The 19,632-nt window shown below is 37.8% G+C and overlaps 1 protein-coding gene across 4 annotated transcripts in view; it reads right to left on the reverse strand.

The window, feature by feature from the left end:
- AHCTF1 (AT-hook containing transcription factor 1) overlaps positions 1-19,632 on the reverse strand; it is a 53,312-nt gene that overhangs the window by 17,770 nt on the left and 15,910 nt on the right. For all 4 annotated transcript variants that reach the window (XM_083731969.1, XM_083731972.1, XM_083731970.1 and 1 more), the window contains exons 3-19: positions 19,016-19,269; positions 14,849-15,029; positions 13,028-13,235; positions 12,687-12,803; positions 10,922-11,006; positions 8,926-9,076; positions 8,539-8,671; positions 8,263-8,444; positions 7,322-7,383; positions 5,624-5,752; positions 4,739-4,829; positions 4,563-4,652; positions 4,274-4,414; positions 3,247-3,351; positions 2,464-2,557; positions 1,447-1,570; positions 1,311-1,367 (exon numbers count right to left, since the gene is read on the reverse strand). In XM_083731969.1, coding sequence (XP_083588095.1) covers positions 1,311-1,367; positions 1,447-1,570; positions 2,464-2,557; positions 3,247-3,351; positions 4,274-4,414; positions 4,563-4,652; positions 4,739-4,829; positions 5,624-5,752; positions 7,322-7,383; positions 8,263-8,444; positions 8,539-8,671; positions 8,926-9,076; positions 10,922-11,006; positions 12,687-12,803; positions 13,028-13,235; positions 14,849-15,029; positions 19,016-19,269 — 2,204 coding nt within the window. The remainder of the gene's footprint in view (positions 1-1,310; positions 1,368-1,446; positions 1,571-2,463; positions 2,558-3,246; positions 3,352-4,273; positions 4,415-4,562; positions 4,653-4,738; positions 4,830-5,623; positions 5,753-7,321; positions 7,384-8,262; positions 8,445-8,538; positions 8,672-8,925; positions 9,077-10,921; positions 11,007-12,686; positions 12,804-13,027; positions 13,236-14,848; positions 15,030-19,015; positions 19,270-19,632) is intronic.

Here is a 19,632-nt window from a genome sequence, read left to right on the forward strand (position 1 = left end):
GTGATTTGCATGAGAACAACCAAAGTCCAAGTATACTGTATTCTTGTTTGCTCAACCACTTATTTGAGTTGAAGCATGCAAACTGCTAGGGAACCTGTTAGAAAACTGCATGAGTTCCATTGAAAGCCCTTGTGCAACAGCAGTAGCTGTTATTTTCATTTTGCTTACACATTTTTTAACTATATAACTATAACCTTATGCTTAAGTAAAGTAGATTTGTAACATGCATTCTGACTGAGAGAATACAGTGCTGCAAAACAATATTATTTAACATATACAAATATCCCACAGTTTTTTTGGAATGCAGCAATTATTTAACAGCAAGAACTTGCACTACAATGGAGAAAGATGCTAGAATTAAGCAATGTTTGACATAGGTAGCTGACAAACCTTAACTTTGTGTATGAAGCAAAAAAATTAAGAGATATCTAAAGAATTAGGATGCTGCCTGTAACAAAGAGATTTACCAAATATTTAAATTTTATATACAGTGTCCAACTGGAGGTCCGTGCATTTTGCATCAACTTGATAGCCAAACAAAATTTGTTGGTGCAACCAACCCAGGTCACTATGCTTATTTATTGCCTATGACACTGTGCTGAGGATTAGCAGCCAAGTCTACAAAGACAAACATTTGCACCTCCCCCCTAAACAACGAACTGAGCCTCAGAAAGACTTAAAAGGAGCTACACTTGCAGCACAGCAAGATGGCATGCTTGCTTTATAAATTCCTCTGTGGTTCAGACTGAGGTCTGGGAGATCTGAGGGTTTCTCACCAGAGTAAGAGAAATGCAGAGTAAAGTGTCCAACATAAAAAGCTGGGGGTGGGGTGGGGGAAAGAGAATCAACTCAATGTTATTCCAATAAGATTCATCGAATCAGTTTATGTAAAAAGGTTATCTTTCAAGAAACAGATTATGTTTATGGTTATGTGAAAATTATGAGGTCCCAAAAATAATATATACAATTAATTTATATGAGGGGAGTGGAAAAAGCTAAAACTGTAAAAATTTTAAATAATGATTTAGTTTAGTAATTTGAGATCCTTGGTTATGGTGTGCAATACATGCACAGGTGACAGGACTGGTGGTTCTGTTCTTCACATTGTAGCACAGTCCTCAGGTTGCTCTTCTCTAAGTCCATGAGATGGCAGATACTGCTCTTTTTTTGCAATTCCTTGCTTTTGGACATCATAAGTTTTCTTCAACATACGCCTTAAATTCTACACATTCATGAATTGCCAATAAAAGGCTATTCTCTGTATGATGTATTTTAAAGACAACATTATATTTAAGTCTATGAAAGGATACAGTTGCATGCTTGTAGAGATCTTCAATATTTTCCAGTAAGTAGAGATCAAGTAGTGCCTAAAATGCAGAACACACTGAGTCAAGTACTGTATTCCATTTGTTAAAATATTAGAAAATCTTCACCAATCATACTTACATGTAATGTAGGAGGAGGGTATTTTCCTGTTCCTCCATCATCTCTCTGCCACAACTTCACTACGGAATGGCCTAACTGGGAAATCAATCCATCAATCATCAAACAATCAGGGTTCCATTTGCCTCTATAAATAAAAAAAGTTGTGTTTTTTTTAAAAAAAACATATTTCCCAGATGTTGAAAGCATATTTACCATTTCTATTAAATGACTGTGCAATTTAGATTTCTCTCACAGAGAGCGAGAAATCTGAAACAAAATTTGAAAACTTGAATTCATTGGAACAGGGATCTCTGTAGGAAACCTTTCAGCCTGACAGTGACATTCCCTTCTGTATAACCTTCTGGGAGCTGAATGTCAGTGGTGGGTGGGACCAGAGGAAAAAGTGGGTGGGAGAATGAATGCTAATTTTACCTTAGTAAAGTAGCCTAGTTTCTATGCACAAACAGACACATGCCCTATTCATCCATCTAGGCAAGCAATAGGTATCCTCAGAGTTCAAGGACACGTTTCAGTCAAAGAGAACATTCAAGTGGCATTTGAATCAGGGTCAGGGAAGGCTATAGCTTGGGAGAGGGCATGTGGCTAGGAAGAGTCCCAAGTGTCATACACAGTGGAGGAATGTATTTGGTCCCCTGGCCTGAGGCTGCTCACTCTGACTGTAGACGTTCCTTCTGTAAAGCCATTAAAACCAATTTAAGCTTTCCTGAATATAGGAAGCAGCTGGATTTTATTAGGCATAGATTTTTATTACATGCTACAAGAGATCCTGACAGAACAGCTTACAGTTCGACAATACAAGAGAAGGGAAGAACAAAAACTGCAGTTGTAGTGCTCGTAGAAGTAATGTTTATATAAACATTTTGCAAACAATGAGTGTCCATAGGCAAATGTTTTGCAATTTTTGAAGTGCAAGCAAGTCCCTTAAGCAATCTTGCCTACACCTTGGTGCTTATCTCCCTGATAATGAAAACCCATAGGCTATGACGTAATTTGAAACTTCATTTACTAAGAGATTACCTTGATAAACGTTCCAGCTTCTGACGACACCCAGCGTAAAAATGTTGTATATGCTGGTAATTATAGAATGGTTTTGACAACTGCATATCTTCATCTACCAACAAGAGAGAAATGCTCATTTTAAAAACACTGTTAAATGAAAACAACTAAAAACAGAACACATAGAAATGATCGTCTCTGCATTTTGAGAACAAACGGTCTCGGCCCATTATACCTGAAGGAGCATCTCCACCCCCATTGTTCAGCCCGGACACTGAGGTCCAGCGCTGACGGCCTTCTGGCGGTTCCCTCACCGCAAAAAGTGAGGTTACAGGGAACCAGGCAGAGGGCCTTCTCGGTAGCAGCACCCGCCCTGTGAGACACCCTCCCATCAGATGTCAAGGAAATAAACGATTATCTGACTTTTAGAAGACATCTGAAGGCAGCCCTGTTTAGGAAAGTTTTTAATGTTTGATTCTATTTTTAATATTCTGTTGGGAACCGCCAAGAGTGGCTGAGGAAACCCAGCCAGATGGGCAGGGTATAAATAATAAAATGTTGTTGTTGTCGTCGTTGAAAACAGCTGAACTTTACTGAAGCAGAGAAACTACCAGTGTTACCACATTTTTTGAAAATTGCCTTTGCAAGCCACTTGTCTACTCAAATACTGAAAAATATAAATGCTGTATTAGTCAAATTTTAGCCAATGGGATTAGAATTTAAGATAGGCTTGTTCGTGTTTCAGGTTATTTTGATGCGACTGAGTTGTGTCCGAGAACTGAAATACAATTTTTAAAGGCTTACCTAAACTTTCTGGAAGAAGGTTGGATCGGCAGAACCAGATGACCACTTGCACATACAGTGAAAGGAGACTGGTTACAACCTGCTTATTTGTCAGATCTGTAATGCCTGAAAATAAAGCAACAAAGTTGTGTCAGCTTTTAAGCATAATGCATCCTTTTGAGAGCACTGATAGATCACAGCACATCATTCACTGGTAAACTATTACTATGACAAACTGTCATCGTCTATCTACTTGGTAGATTAACAGTCTACTTGGGTATGCATTCCTTCTCACATCTTGGTGAACAGAGTCGTCAATTCTGGCTCTACTTTCCTCCAGACTGATTTTAAAACATACTACTCCCATCCGAAATACAGCCATAAAAAGATACCAAGCCAACTGTATTAGAAGTTCAAGACACAGAATTAAAAGTCTAGAAATTCTGAAAAAGCTTTCCTTTAATCTTTTTGGTATAAACATCCTATGATTTTGCAATCAGACACCAGTTATTATTATTAAAATAAAATTTAAAAATAGAGGCCCTCTCTCTTCACCAAGGAGATGAAATTTAAAATACAGTGGTGCCTCGCAAGACGAAATTAATCCGTTCCGTGATTCTCTTCGTCTAGCGGTTTTTTCGTCTTGCGAAGCAAGCCCATTGACAGCTTAGCGGATTAGCGCTATTAGCGGTCTAGCGGCTTTTAGCGATCAGCTGATAAGCGGCTTATCAGCGGAACAGCTGATAAGCGGCTTAGCGCTTAGGGAAAGGGCAGAAAAAAGCGAGAAAAAAACGCGGGAACTCGCAAGATTTTTTCGTCTTGCGAAGCAACCCCATAGAGAAATTCGTTTAGCGAAGCGCCTCCAAAAACGGAAAACCCTTTCGTCTAGCGGGTTTTTCATCTTGCGAGGCGTTCGTCTTGCGGGGCACCACTGTAGCTGTAAATACACATAAACTGCCTTACAGGAAGGGGGGGGGGGGAAATAACATTCCTATTCATTAGAAAGTTACATAAAATGTGCACCTTAGATTGGATCTCATTTACACACCTTTTTCTGTGAGTTCTTGTGCTTCCATTACAAAACAGCTCAAAACAGTGCTAAGGTTGCTAAGAAGTAACTCGCAGTGCTGCAAAGACTGTAGAGTTTGTGGACCAATAAAGTTAGATGACCCATCAAATAGTGGGACACCTTTTAAAACAAAGACAAAAATTATGACAATATTAGTTTGAAGTGAGTTTAAACATGCTTTCCCGTATCACTAGATGAACAAGTAACCCAGCCCATTTACTAAATATGCTCAACAGAAACTTTCATACCACCAAATCATACTACTTACATAGTCGAACAAAGTCTTCCTTAGTGCTAACCACTTTATTCCATGTCCATTCAAGAACAAAGCGCAAATTAGGAGCAGAATCTGGTTGCTCTTAGAAAGAAAGAAAAAAGCAGAAGTTATGATAATAAGTTTTACGTGCTAGAGGAAATTTTAATCAAATGGAAGGCTTTATTTACCTTCAGAGGTCCACTGTTTGATGAAGCTAGTGAGAAGTCCTAAGGAACTAGTTTGGATAGCAGCTGACAATACAGCTTCAAATTGCTCTTCCTGAAACAAAATAGTAATAAAAATGCATTGATCACTCCTAATGCTGATTCAAGTATTCTCATGCTTATAACAAGTACAGGTACAGGTAAAGGTAAAGGACCCCTGGAATGGAGGAATGTGACTGGGAAAAGATGAAAAAGGGAGAAAAACAAATATCAAAAGGATCCTCACAGTGTCTGGATAGGTCAGTTCTTGGTTTACACTGAAAAGCTATTTGAAAATGTGTCTCTAGCCCATAGATATGGAGAAATCTGGAATCTCGAAAATTAAGTGCTTCCCTTCATAACATTTTGTGGCAGGGCCCCATTTATAAAATTTTTATGCAGATGTTAAAGTCATGAATACTATACAATACAGTGGTACTTCGGGTTACATATGCTTCAGGTTACATATGCTTCAGGTTACAGACTCCGCGAACCCAGATATAGTACCTCGGGTTAAGAACTTTGCTTCAGGATGAGAACAGAAATCATGCTCTGGCAGTGCAGCAGCAGCGGGAGGCCCCATAAGCTAAAGTGGTGCTTCAGGTTAAGAACAGTTTCAGGTTAAGAACGGACCTCCAGAACAAATTAAGTACTTAACCCAAGATACCACTGTACTGGTCAGAAAAGGATGTGCATCACCAAATGATCCAGAAAGTCAATTAAAATGAGTCCTGAGTGCACACATTTAAGCCTACTTTCATGCATGCCTAGATCAGGAACAATATCTGAATTTAACTAGATTTGGGTGTTTAAAAAGAGAGGCATTGTGAAAACACTACATTTTCTTTTCCGTATTTGTCATGGACATACCTGGCTCAGACTTGAAGGCTGTACATCGATAAATCTTGGAGAAAGCAAGCCAGCAACAAGACATCTGTTATAACTATCAGGAATGGCTTCATTTAAGGAACCACCAAATTTTTTTAAGAAATGCAATGTCTGTAAATAACAAAACACTATTTATTAAGACAGCAAAAATTAAGCTGTCAGCAGTAAACTGCAAAACACAAGTCATAAAAAAATTAAGCACTCGCTGCCAAAACAAAGGCTGATGAGTAGTATTTATACTTATCACTTTTTCCTATAACCATAAAGGGAAGATTTATAGAATTCATTGTTTTCTTTCTGTGGATAGGAAGGCTAGTAAGAATCTTGGAGCCAGGAACTTCTGTGGACTTTTTTGCAAGACTGTGTGTTACTGTTCTTGAGTACCATTTTGGCAGCACTCCATAGAGATTCATGGACATTTAATTGGTCTGTACTCAGGGTGTTGCTCACTGTTGAACTTATGTACTACTGTTGTTAGAGATATACTGGATACAACTAGAACTACCTGGGGACTGGAATCCAAAGAACCTTGTGCATGCATTGAAAGCACTCTGAGTACACATAGACACAGGGTACTTGTTTTCTATTCCACCTACAACTTACATAAACTTTCACAGTGGAGGGTCTCCTTGAATAGCCTTTCAAGGTTAGAGGGAAGGATGCATCAGGAAAACCCTATTACGAAGCAGGACTGCTTGCCTCTTCTGCATAAAGCACTCTTATGCATTCTGTTATTCATCTACCCATCATCTTCCAGGGGCAGTGTGCAGAAGTATGGAAATTCACAAAACATATAAATACAGTACAGCATTTCTTTTTAAAAATTCAGGCTAAACGCATAAAGCTAAACAACAACAAAAGGCAGTTTCAACTAAAATTCTATTTAAAATGCCTGGGCAAACAGGTCAGTCTTAAGTCATGAGCAGGCTGGTATGGGAAGAAGCACTCCCCTCAGGTGTCTGGGTCCCTATTTAGGGTTTTGAAGGTAAGGACCAGCCTTTAAATTGGACCAAGAGCTGAATAGGCAACCACTAAAATTCTTTCACAACAGGTATAATATGGGCCACCCTAGCTGTACCAGCTGGATTTTTCCACCAACTGAAGCTTCTGGATCATGTTGAAGGACAGCCACACATATAATACATAACAGTAATCCCACTCAGAGGGTAACCAAAGTGTGAATCACCATGACAAAGCTATCCTGCTGCAAAAATAGTCAAGGTTGGCAAAAGCACTAAAACAGATAAAAGGTGCTCTAGGCAACCAAGGCCACCTGAGCCTCATGTGGTAATTATGGATCAACTAGTATCAATTGCTATCTGGTCTTTAAGGGGAAGAAAAAAACCTGCCTGAATACCAGTTACTGAGAGATGAGAGCTACCTACATACACTGCCTTCTCAGGATTCAGTTTCAGTTCACTGACCTTCATTCCAAGTCATTATTAAGTGCAGAATTGAATGCTTCTGATAAAAGTGTATAGTACAATCAGGTAATCACAATCTGACTTTTGATTGGGAAGGCCTTTGCTTGCTTTCGGTGAACATTCTCAGACACATTAGAATACAACTGCCATGGTCGAACTTTCTTCTACCAAATGTTATATGCTGCTGACTGCCAAAATTAGTGAAAATGTGAACAGGAAAACATCATAATGAGAGCAACAGAGAATTAAAACTTACATCCTTTTGAAATCCTGTGCAAGTGACATGAACAACCCCAGTGTTCAGCAAACAAGTGGCATCTAAAGAATAGAGAATTTCATTAGATTATATTGATACCAGCAACATTAAATAGGTATAATGCTCAATTAGCTGAAAGGTATGACAAGTTCCTTATTTGCTTCCTATTCTGACAACTTCCAAGCTTTTCTCTAGGTACGATTTATGACACAAATTGTGCAAGAGACCCAGAGCAATACAGATTAACTATTCTGTAGAGAGATTGGTTAGAAATGTGCAGATGTGCTTGCAGCCTACATGCTGGGTGAGAGACTAGACTGAAAGGGTGTTGAACTTTGGAGCAGAAGCGCTCAACTACGTAAGGACCTCTGCTTATTATATGCAGAACAGAGGCAGGCACAGCTCATGTTCAGTAAGGCCCCTCCTTAAGTCTGATTGCATCTTCAACTATCTCACTTCTCCCATTTGCCTACATACAGACTACATGAATGCCTTTTCTAAAATAGTGCAGGGAAAGTTATAAAATACTAGTGCAGTTCACAATATAAAAACACATAAAAAGTTATACAGCCACTATACAGAAGAGTTCACTTTTTCCACCAATGATATTATTGCTAACAACCAATAAGTACCCTGTGACACAAAGACAACCAATTCCATATGAAAGTGCAGCAATGTGTTGTTAGCTGGGTAAAGAACTGGATTTTTCTACCTTAAAAATACCAAAAACAAAATGAAGAAAAAATGCTTTCCCCTCAAACTGACATTTGGACTGCCTGAAATAGAGCAAGGGCTGTGCATTTTTTGCCTAACAAATCATCTAGACATTCCCTTCAAGTAGTGGCAGTCCTAATTGCTAGAAATGATACACAGAATACAAATTTAATCTTTGAATGTCTTACTGAACATGTTCCTGCAGAAGTAATCGATGGTACACATACCAAAGTTGTAGGTGCTTGGGTTAAAAAATTGTTCAGGTGGAGGATACGAAGGAGGTACACCACGACTTAAGCTTCGCTCATGTACCAAGACATCCAGAATGTGATGTGGAGAAGTCATGCTCACTACAGCATCCAGGGACCATAATGCAAAATAGGGGCAATTGTGTAGAAATTCCCCAGGCCTTGAGAAAGCAGACCAAAAAAATACTTAGACAAGCTGTTAACATATTAGATATTATTTCTGAAAATCTATGAAGAGAAGCTGCCATTTCTTACCTTAATGAATCTGGCATTTGAGCATGATACCAGCGATTTATGTCAAATATACCTAAATAGGTAGATGGATTGCCTTGACCATATGTGTTTACTTGCCAGCTGAAGATTGATACACTTGTATCAGGTGATATGACTAGGAGGAAGAAAGAGATGGTACTACTATAAAAGTGCTGGAAGCTACCAATTACACAAATACAGCTCAAGAGCAGCAGTTCAGAAACCTTTACTTTATCATTATTTGTTGATATAGCACTGAAAATATTAACCAAAATTTATGCAGAAACGTATTTATCACAGAATACTCAATGCAGAATTAGGAGGTTTTTACACAGCATGTTCTCATTCTTAGTTCTAATGGTAAGTTTTTTTAATGCTTGATGTACCAACCTTCATTAATACCATCTTCTCTGTCAACATGGCTTCGAAATTTCTCTACTGTTTGACAACCGATCAATTTGGTGTTGCTAGTCTGCCCTCTTAAAGAGAAAACTCCACCTGTGAGGTCTAGGCTGTACCTTTCTTCACAGTATTCTAAACCCTGAGGGGGAAGAAAGTAATCACGTTAAGACAATGTGCAGTCTACAGGTTAGTAAGATATTAAGAAATTCTGTTTTAATAAAAAAGGAATGCTTAAAATTAATATCCCAATTATGACACAGAAGAGTGAGGGTAATATAAGGTAAAGTGCACAAAAAGGAGGGAAAGACTGTTGCCAGTAGCAGTCTTTTTGCTTTGGTTATACATGTTGACAATTTTCACATTTTTTGAAAGGATGTCAAAGACAAAACTGGTTCCACTAAGCACTAGAAGCATATTTAATTATGAGAATAGCCTGCAGGAGCATTTCAACAATGAAAAAGTTCTCCAGGAAAGCTATCCTATGTGGGTATTTTAAATAAAAAGTTGATGTTCAGAGTTGCTTTAGGGACAAAAATATCCTGTCTCAGAAAGTGGAGCTCTGATTGTATAAGTTCTCATATCCTGTAAAACATACCTGTTATAATGAAGGTACACACTGCAGCATTCCATGAAATAGAAACAGTTTGTGACAGCCAATATTAGTCATTCAGAATCCACCCACTGAAATAAATAGGGTCTATTCCTAGTATGACCAACCCCAGAATTTCACTCAGTGAAATTTGCTATATATTCTTAGAGGTGTCAAGTCTGAAGCAATACTTAATCAAAGTTAGACCTTTCTGTGAGGTTTCAACAGACCATATGAATTCATGTCAATTTGTTAGGCAAACTGTGCTTGAGCTGTAGTATATGAATATAACAGTATTATGTTTAAATTAAAGCAATATTAAAAGAGACAAACCCAAGAAAAAAATCACTTTATAATGACAGGATGTCGAAGCACATGACAAACTAGGAAGCATCTGAGGAATTAAGCCCGGGGGAAGAAATAAAACACAAGCAGGAAAGTTCTTTTTAAGCTAGCCAGAATGCTTGGGGCACTGTTAAAAAACAAAACCCAGATCTCATACAGTCAGTGAGTGACAGGCAATAAAAATACCTGCTCAAAACACAAGTAGATAAATCCAGGAATTTGTTTTGGCTTTTTATGACAGTACCTGAGCCTCAAACAAACTAGAACAGAAGTAATGACTTTTGCATGCAGGACAAGTTGATTATTTATGTGAAGCATTGTTACAGACAATTCAAATCACTATAAAGAGATCACTGAAACTGCTTCCACGTGTTTGTTCTTTACAGCTGTCTTAAGTCTGGAAGCTGTTCACCAAAAGAAAAGTCTTTGGCTCGTGCAATGAGTTCCATTTCATGCAGTCTAACTGACTACATACACTTTTGGGTAGTATCCTAAGGATTATTTTTCACATATTTGGCTTCTTATATATTCAATGCCAGGAACACTGACAATGGGTGGCAGGAAAGAAAGTTAATTTACACCTATTTTTAAGCGACTGCATGATGTTACTGTGCATACAAGTTTCATTTTATCATTTCATTTTTTAAGAATGCAAACTCAGTGGTGCCAGCACACTCCAGATTTGTTAACTAGATTAATAACGAGCAAATGTAGTGAACATTTAAGAATAAAATCTGAGGAAATGTCTTCTGAAAATGAGAGAGAGAGAGAGAGAGAGAGAGAGAGAGAGAGAGAGAGTTGAAACTAGACTCAAACTGATTACATCAATTTTATCATTGCCATTAGGACATCTCTACATATTTGTACATCTGTAGCACAGTAATAAATACTATCTAATCTCTGAGATGAATGGAGTAAAATCTTAAAATCTAAAGTATTCCCTATTAGCAAGATTACGGGTGGACTACATATTTAGAACCCAGTTGTAGTTTTAGAGAACACCAGTTCAAGTAAAGCAGTATTGAATTTTAGTATATACAAATACTTTACCTCATACATGATTTGTCCTGATGCCAAACGCCTTCTGTCACTGAAAGCCAACTGCAGTAGATGTAAACTAACAATATCCCCTTCACTAGAAAGAAACAAGTTAAGAGTTTAGTATAAAGCCTAGGCACCTTTGTTATTTGTCAGGGAATACTACTTAATATAGTTACTATAGAATATTTTAAAACACAGCTGCTATATAATAAATATTCTTAATGTTATGCTTTAAACCAGAAGAAATGCCAAGTCTCTGACCAGAAAAACTGCTGGAAAACTTTGTTATGCAACTGTAGCAAAGAGAACTCTGATTAGAAAAAATTTTAAAGTCCTCTAAAATAACCTGCAGTGTAAATGGAGTAGAGGTAATTGGATAGTGGTTTTGTACAAAGGTAGAAACAACAGCAAGTCTACGGACACCTCTTTAAAGCAACAGAACCATTTGTAAGCAGTTATTAAACTAAGTATTGTTATGTAACCAACTAAGTACTGTTATATAACCATAGCCAACCTGAAAATAAACCTATTATTTTTTTATCACAGTAAATTTTAGTAAGCTTTAACAGAATTTGTTAACTTTCAAACCATAGCCTCCTAGTTTGCTCCTGACATGCCTATATTGGCATGGCCTCTGTGACATATGCATAGAAATAGTCCAGTCTAATCTGTATGGACATTTCGTTAATCACATAGATTCATTCCAATGAATTGATGGAAAACCCTTGCATGCAAGAGAGATCTGCAGGCACTTTTACATCCCCATAGCAATCAAGAATCAGGCATATTATCACTGGAACACTTAAAATCTAAAGTAGTGTCTAAAACATTCCGCAAAGACTATAGTATTCCATTTGTAACAAATCCAACTTTCCTAGTATACAGGTTCTCAGTAACTATGATGAATCATTAATTATTAAATGATTCTAAATATTTTCTGCAAGATTCACAGATTTAGCTAAACATTTTGAATCCAGTTTCCAAAATAATTATTCCTTTCAATCACCATCAAATTATTTTATCATATTTCACAGGCAGAAGTCAAACACATGAATCTTACCATGGAAGTTCCCTAGCTTTTGTTACCAAGACCTTAATTCTGGACTTGTATTTCAATTTACTTCTGCTTTGAAAATAGTTATTACAGAACATGGGTGGGGAACAGAGACCTGTGGGGCTGGTTACAACCTCTGAAGCCATACAAATGTTTTTTCAAGCCTAATTGTGACAGGGGGGTCTATCTCATAGCTAGGGGTGGATTTAACCCCTCTGTGTACTGTGACCACCTGGCAAAAACAGCCCCCAATACTGCAACTAACTTTGAAAACAGCTTTTTACTGGTGCAAATGGAAGGGTTAACTCTTCCCTTTCCTGCTGTAGTCTCCATAAAGATCATCCCACTTTTTAAAATCTTGGGGAAGGGAGCAATGAGAATCTGTACTGCGTGAGCTCTTGATAGCAGGAGAGTGAGATTATCACAACCACTCTTATTTTGGCCTCTGTTACTGTTGGCAAGCAGCCCCCCAGATGGTTGGGTCAAGAGACAATGCAGCTCTCAAGCATTAAAAGTTCCTTACGCTTGCTACAGAAGGCTTTGGTAAAGGATTTCATTCTGACCAGAAGATTAGGTACTAGAATGTAGAACAAGATTGACAGTGCAGGAATAAGCAAAGCCATGCAAGCAAAACAAGTTAAGACTTAACTTACATACAATTTATTTTCTTGACAATAGCCAGCTACTATTTTCTAAATTTGTCAGAATGCCTATACCTACCTTTCTTGTGTTGACTGAACAGCCCACAAGTAACAACAATTGCGAGGATCATTTTCAGGTTCTTGAAAAGTAACAGTGTACACAGGAATTCTACCTCCTTCTAACTGGGAGTGGTATCTAAATGGGTAGAGGAGAAAGGTAGGTGGATAAAACTGTGTAAATCCGTTGATTGTTATGCATTTAGTAATTTAACCGCTTTTTGTTTTGTATTGAATATGCATCTAACTGATGTACTTTTATTCCATAATCCAATATTTTATGATCAGTACACAAACTATCAACACATCCATTCAGTTTATTTCATTAATGAAATACTGCACTTTTCAGATACATATACTCACTCTTTCTTCAAACTTTTCATATTCCACAGTGAGAGATATCCATCAGAAAACCCCACAACTAACTGGTTGCTCCTGTGTATGTATGAAAGAGTAGTCACAGGAGTTCCTGATGGGTTCAATAACTGGAAACAAAGATGGCGTCCTTTCCTTGTTATAGCTTCCCTTATTTGGGGGATTTCAGGAGGGATTCCAGTGATGACTTCTAGATCTGTATATGAAAGTATGCAACACAAACACACAATGCCATGCTTTAAAGTAGCTAGCCTTTAAAATGTTGGTTCAGAGTGTCAAGCAGCCACTACAGTTAGTTCAATTGAGGAATGCACATGTAAAAAGTTCCCTATCCCATTAGTTTTCATTCATACTGTATTATTTATTTTGTTTTTCATTTGTCAGAACTGCATTTATTCATTAGTTCATTTGTTTTTCTATATATTTCAAACTGAAGATCCAGCCATTATTATATATAGTCTAACTCTAGATGCATACCTCTACTTGGTTTTTCTTAATATATGGACAGTTTTTGATAATTTGTGCACATCAATACACTGTTTCCTACTCCAATATCTGAATAAGCACATACCACAAACTGAAGGTTCACAATATAACAATCCCAAAATAAACTTTTAGCTAGGTTCTTGAAAAAACAAGGAGGTCACTGTATTGTGCCCCCTAATTTTGGCATTGGTTTCAGCAGCAGCAAAAAGTGTTTGCTTAGTAAGCCAACTAAAATTTGTGGAAACTCCTCCCCATGAATGCAAAAGAAGATTCCCAGGTGCTTTCAGTGCCAACAAAGGTTATACATGCTTTAGATGAACTTCAAGTCAGTCGTAGTCTGACTTGACTATTCTACTGCAGACAAAACTGAAAGCCTAAATCCATTCATCCAAACATCCAGCCTAGAGAACTGATACAGTGAACCTACTGTTCTGCCCCACCATCCATGGCAACTACAGTGAAATTACCAAAACCACAGGTTTTTCTATATCCCAAAAGGATATGAACCTTAGAGGTTGACAGATCAAAGACAGCCATCCTATTGTAGATCAGCAGAGACTGAACTCTAGCAGTACAGGCATACAGTGGCACCTTGGGTTACAGACGCTTCAGGTTACAGACTCTGCTAACCCAGAAATAGTACCTCGGGTTAAGAACTTTGCTTCAGGATGAGAATAGAAACCGTGCTCCAGCGGCGCGGCAGCAGCGGGAGGCCCCATTAGCTAAAGTGGTGCTTCAAGTTGAGAACAGTTTCAGGTTAAGAACGGACCTCCAGAACGAATTAAGTTTTTAACCCAAGGTACCACTGTACTTCCTAGCCCACTTATCATTAGAAGTTGTGTTTACTAAAATATGTGAAATTGCACACACATTGTGATCACATGCTAAGGCATGGTATGTTTTAACCATTATTTAAGCAATCCAAAAATCATCTCACATATTAAGAAACTAGTCATGTATTGCTTCTCCAAAGCTTGGCTCCCCCCACCCCCACCCCTCGTGTCTCTGCAGCTTGGCAAACATCTGGAGCAAGGTCGCCAAACAAAAGAAAGTTAAGCAAGATTGCTAGATCTGGATATTATACAAAATTATGGTTTAAATAATTCATGGTTTGCAAGCCAACAACAAAACATAACTTAACATCACAGTTTGGTGCCAGAAAACCAACTATATTTAGATTGATTGGCTGAATTTGGACATTCAAAGTAACTGCTTTGGCTAGACATACCATGGATTGTGTGAAAATCAGGTCACTATCTAGGAAACATAACTCTTGTTTTTCAATAATCAAGCAATATTACAAGGAAAATTAATTGAATTTACCAGATGCCTCTATTTCATTCTGGCTACATGATAAGTCATCCAGACATAGATCAATCAGGAGGACATGCCCAACATCTGTAACCACAGCAGCCACACCGAACAGCCACCTGAGACTCTGGTGCAAGTGCTGCGTTGTCAAGCTGGCTCCTCCATGGTTAATTATGGGTTCAATGGCAGTAACCTAGGAAAAAACTGAGTATTACTTAAGGTATTTGACAAATTGCAAGGTAAGCAACACGAATTCCATTTAGTTTTTGTATTTAGTCCAGCTCTACCACCCAGCATTGCAATCCCAGGTATAAGGATTTGGTCATGGATCCATCCATATTTGGCATTCCCAGAATTATTAAGTTTATTCCCCCCCCCCCATTTTATTACATTTATATCCTACCTTTCCTCCAAGGAGTTCAAGGCAGTGAACATGGTTCTTGCTCTCCTAATTTTATTCCCACAACCACCCTGTGCTGAGAGGCAGTGACTGGTCGAAGGTCACCAAGTGAGCTTCATGACCAATTAGGGATCTGAAACATGGCCTCCCAGGTCCTAGTCTAACACCCTAACCACTACACTACACTACACTGGCTCTTTTTGTTATTCATACTAAGGATTTTTGCCCAGCAACTGGGTATTATTGAATTGTTCCATCTCTCATGTCAAGCAGAGGATGCAACTTCAGCCAGAGATACATTAATAAGTCCTGGAAAACAATTTAAATAAGTTTTTTAGTTTTTCAATAAAAACATGTTATTGGTCAGGTAAGTACCATCCAAGTAGTTATATTAAGTACTAAATTTTTAAAAGCTTTTAACTCTGGCCAAATTTTAAAAGGTATTCATGCTATGAGACTATTTTACCATCCTAGGTTATTGTCTGAACTATCACATGCACCTTTTCAGTTAGCAGAAGAAAAGCTGTCTTCAAAGAAAAGAAAGTTTTCCTGAGTTCCAAATAATTTTTGAAGCTAATGAGATTTGATGCACTGTTAAAACACAAGCCATTGTGCTACAGAGAACTCTTTTTGGACAGAACCCAATTGCTCATTGAAATGCCTCACAAATTCAACACTATCTGGACTCTGCTTGTCTTTGAAGACCTGAATTAACCCCCCTCCCTTAAAAAATAAAAGCTTCCTGATGTTGGAGCACAAAACTCTGCATAAAAGCTTAGACATTTCTTCACAGAAACATTTCTGTTTAAAAGCCTTTACACACAACTGCTGCTTTAAAAGATAAAACCAAGGAACATAAATGACCAGAATAAACATTTTTACACTTGTGAGAACTGTAGCCTTTATTCTATTTTATTAAGATTATTCAGAGGCCCTCAAAGTGGGATTAAGACCGTGTCTCTGGCTCATTGTAGAAAAAGTGCAGAGATCTCATATTTGAAAGTAAGATCTCCATGTCCTTGCATGCAAGATCCCATCCCAACAAGACACTATTTGAGAATTACTTGGATTCAGGGGAGAACATTATACTGCCACAAAGAAAATGTATCCTCAAAGTAATACTGACCTATTATTTAAGGTTATTCAGCAGAAAAGTACATTTCATACTCACTGGTGTTCTCCAGCATTTTATGACCTGACAAATGCTGGAGATATGACAGATTTCAAGTGACAGCAGCAAGCACTAGAAACGGATTCTTTTAGGATATTGAGTAGATCAGGTCATTATAAAATATTGCAGCCCACTGAACCGTGCATTAAGAGTATAATTAGTCACAGAATGATGATGACACAAATGCTTAGGATCAAGCAAAAAGTCTGAAAATTATTATTGACAAAGAATATGGCTAAAATTCTGAGCACTCGGGCCTAGAGATTGCCGCCAAAAGATATTTACTTCCATTCCACAAGAAGGTTAAAACAGGTTACTGTAATCAATAAATTTACAAGTTTCCACTCTGACATTATCAATTCTTCCCAAGCCTCAAATCAAAAATCGTTGGATGTGCCTGGAGATAAGAATTCACCCCATTTGACTATTTGGCTTCATATTTTTAAAACCTCTCTGAATACTCTTTATTAACACCTTCCCAGTCCTTAAATTTATACTGATTTCCTTCAACATACATATGAATAATGAGCTTAAAAGAAATTTGCTCCAGAAAAATCTCGAAAGAACTTTGATATGCCACTCAAAGTATGGCTTGCAGTTCAGAGAATTCAGGAGAAATCACAAACAAAATTCATGTAATACCAAAATGAAGCACAGCACATTTTTGCAGATTAGAGATACACAACCATGACTCTCTTGTAAGTGGCTGTGGAAATGGAAAATACCATGTGCCTGCAGATGTTTGCTTACTATCTGCAATGGGAAGTTCCAGGCTCTAAGCCTTCAGCGTCAACACTATGGACACAACTGACCTAAATATATTTGTTCTAGAAGCTCAAAAGCCAAGAATGCCAAATATTTTAATGATCAGGTTTAATACAAATTTGGACTGCAGATGACCAAATATACACCAGAGAACAGCTCACCATTTGAATTTTGTTTTCCATTGCCATACGTTAATGCTTCTCTGCTCATAAATTTTTAGTTTGGTCTCTGAACCCAAATATTATCTAAACTAAGTATATAGAAAACAGTGCATATAAGATATTTTACCTGTGGCGTAAGTTAAGAGAACATTGCTTATGCAGGTAATCCCAAACCCAGGGCAATAGATAGCATTCTCATTTTGAACAGGCCATGCAAATAAAGCAATGCAGTACCAAGGATATACTGGGTTGCATCCAACCTAGTACAACTATGAGGAAGTCTCATGCTCGGGAATTTTTCAATGCCTATCCACACCGCATAGCAGCGTCCCAAAGAACCTCTACTTAGGGAAAGCATGAGAGTTGGTATGAACTTAGGAAGTTCCTTAATACAATGTAATACAAAGCATCCAAACAGTTTAGTATTGCCTATGCTGACTGGAAGCAACGCCCCATGGTTTCAGACAGGGTCATCTCCAATCCTATCTGGAAATGTCAAGAGAATGAACCTGGGACCTTCTGCATCCAAAGCAGATGCTATACCACTGAGCTACAGTTCTTCCTTTAGAAGATGGGAGAATCACCCCAATTCAAGTATAAGGCTGAGTTCAATTCTGGGTGATTCTTTCCTCCTCCAGCAGTCCCCACAACCCATTCCATGTTTTTGCAGATAGCCCCCCTGACCATAAGTACAGTCTTTTCAGGGTCTACAATGGAATGTAGCAGCAGCAATGGGAAATAATTCCCAAGCGTGACAGATTGCTGTGCTGACATCAGAATGGATGTAACTCACTATTCTGACAATACTGCTGTTGATAGGCAAGAAAGAAGCAAGGAACACTCCAGATACCGAAAATAGTTTTTCATATGCCCAATGCTTTTCATAAAACTCCTTTAGTGGCATGTTTTTAACATTTCTCACATCCAAGATATGTGATATAACTTGTTCACTGAGAATTGTTGTTAAAAATGTGACCACAAGGAAGGAATTTTCCAAAGTACAATGATCTTAAAATAAGCTACAGTTCTACTAACTTCTTCCTCTTTTTTGTGTTTATGAGTTGTGCCATCCCAGTTTTCAATATGATTGATAGGTAGTCAGAAAGTTAGAGCGGCAGAAAAAAAAACCAAAACAAATCTGAACTCTTTCCAACTGACTGAAAAATAAGTTCAAGATGCCAAAGTGGCAAATGGTTGGCTTCACACACAAAAGCACTTTTGTCTTCTGTGAAGAGAACATACAGCAGTGAATGCCCCTCAATACAAAGATCCCAGGAGTGTCCACACACTTTTTAACAACATTTTTGCATCCCTACTTCTGCAAAGCACCTGCCTCCTCTTATTCCATCTGCCTCAAAACTATGTTCCACGAAGAGCTGCATTTCCAGTTTCACTAAGCGATTGGCCTGCTTAATGCCCTCATCCTTGGTACTACTACACTCATGCAATTGATTTCACAAATCCTATTAAAGGATCTTAAACTGCCTTTCACTTGCTGAGAAAAGGGGGAGTTTGTCTAATCACTGTGAAGATAAGACCTGGATTTCAGTTTTAAAGGGTATCACTAATATGTAGGGGAGAATTTGGTTTGATGCCAACAGCAAGAAATAAAATATAAATAATATCTAAAGTATACAACAAAGCAAAAGTCTTGATTTTTATATTTAAAGCCATGTATGTACCCTTCCAGGAAGAACAACTGCTTTGACAACTCTTGATATTCCAAGGTCATACAAACACAGAACACTTCCTTCTGCTTCTTCCAAGCCAATTAGTAGTCCAGTTCTTTTTTGCCAGGAAAACTCTTTCACTGCAAGGATAGTGGGAGGCTGTTCAGTCACTCCACTAAAATGGTATGCAGACAGCCGTTCTCCAGTGACTGGGTTTACTACCTCAAGCTGAGGCCCACAAGCCAAGCAGGCCAGTCCACTTCGTCCTAGAAAAAAAACAGAAGAAATATACATAAGTAACAGGAAAAATGTGGAGGCATTATTGTAAACCTAGGATCTGGAAAGAAGGGCTGAAGAAGAAAAGTATATTTCCTAATAAACATAGTGAAAAATAATGCATACATTGCATCTGCAGATGAAAGGTATATACAATTATTATTATTATATTATTATTATTATTATTATTATTATTATTATTATTATTATTATTATTATTATATTAAGCATCTATATATAGATATAGATATATATAGATATGGCTTTTCAAATTTTTTTTGATACATTAAAAAAACATGTTCCCGAATAAACACAAGAAACTGTAATACAAGCATACCTAGCCAGTTTCCATC

Source organism: Podarcis gaigeae (assembly GCF_964106915.1).
Source record: "Podarcis gaigeae genome assembly, chromosome: 3".
NCBI lineage: Eukaryota > Metazoa > Chordata > Lepidosauria > Squamata > Lacertidae > Podarcis > Podarcis gaigeae.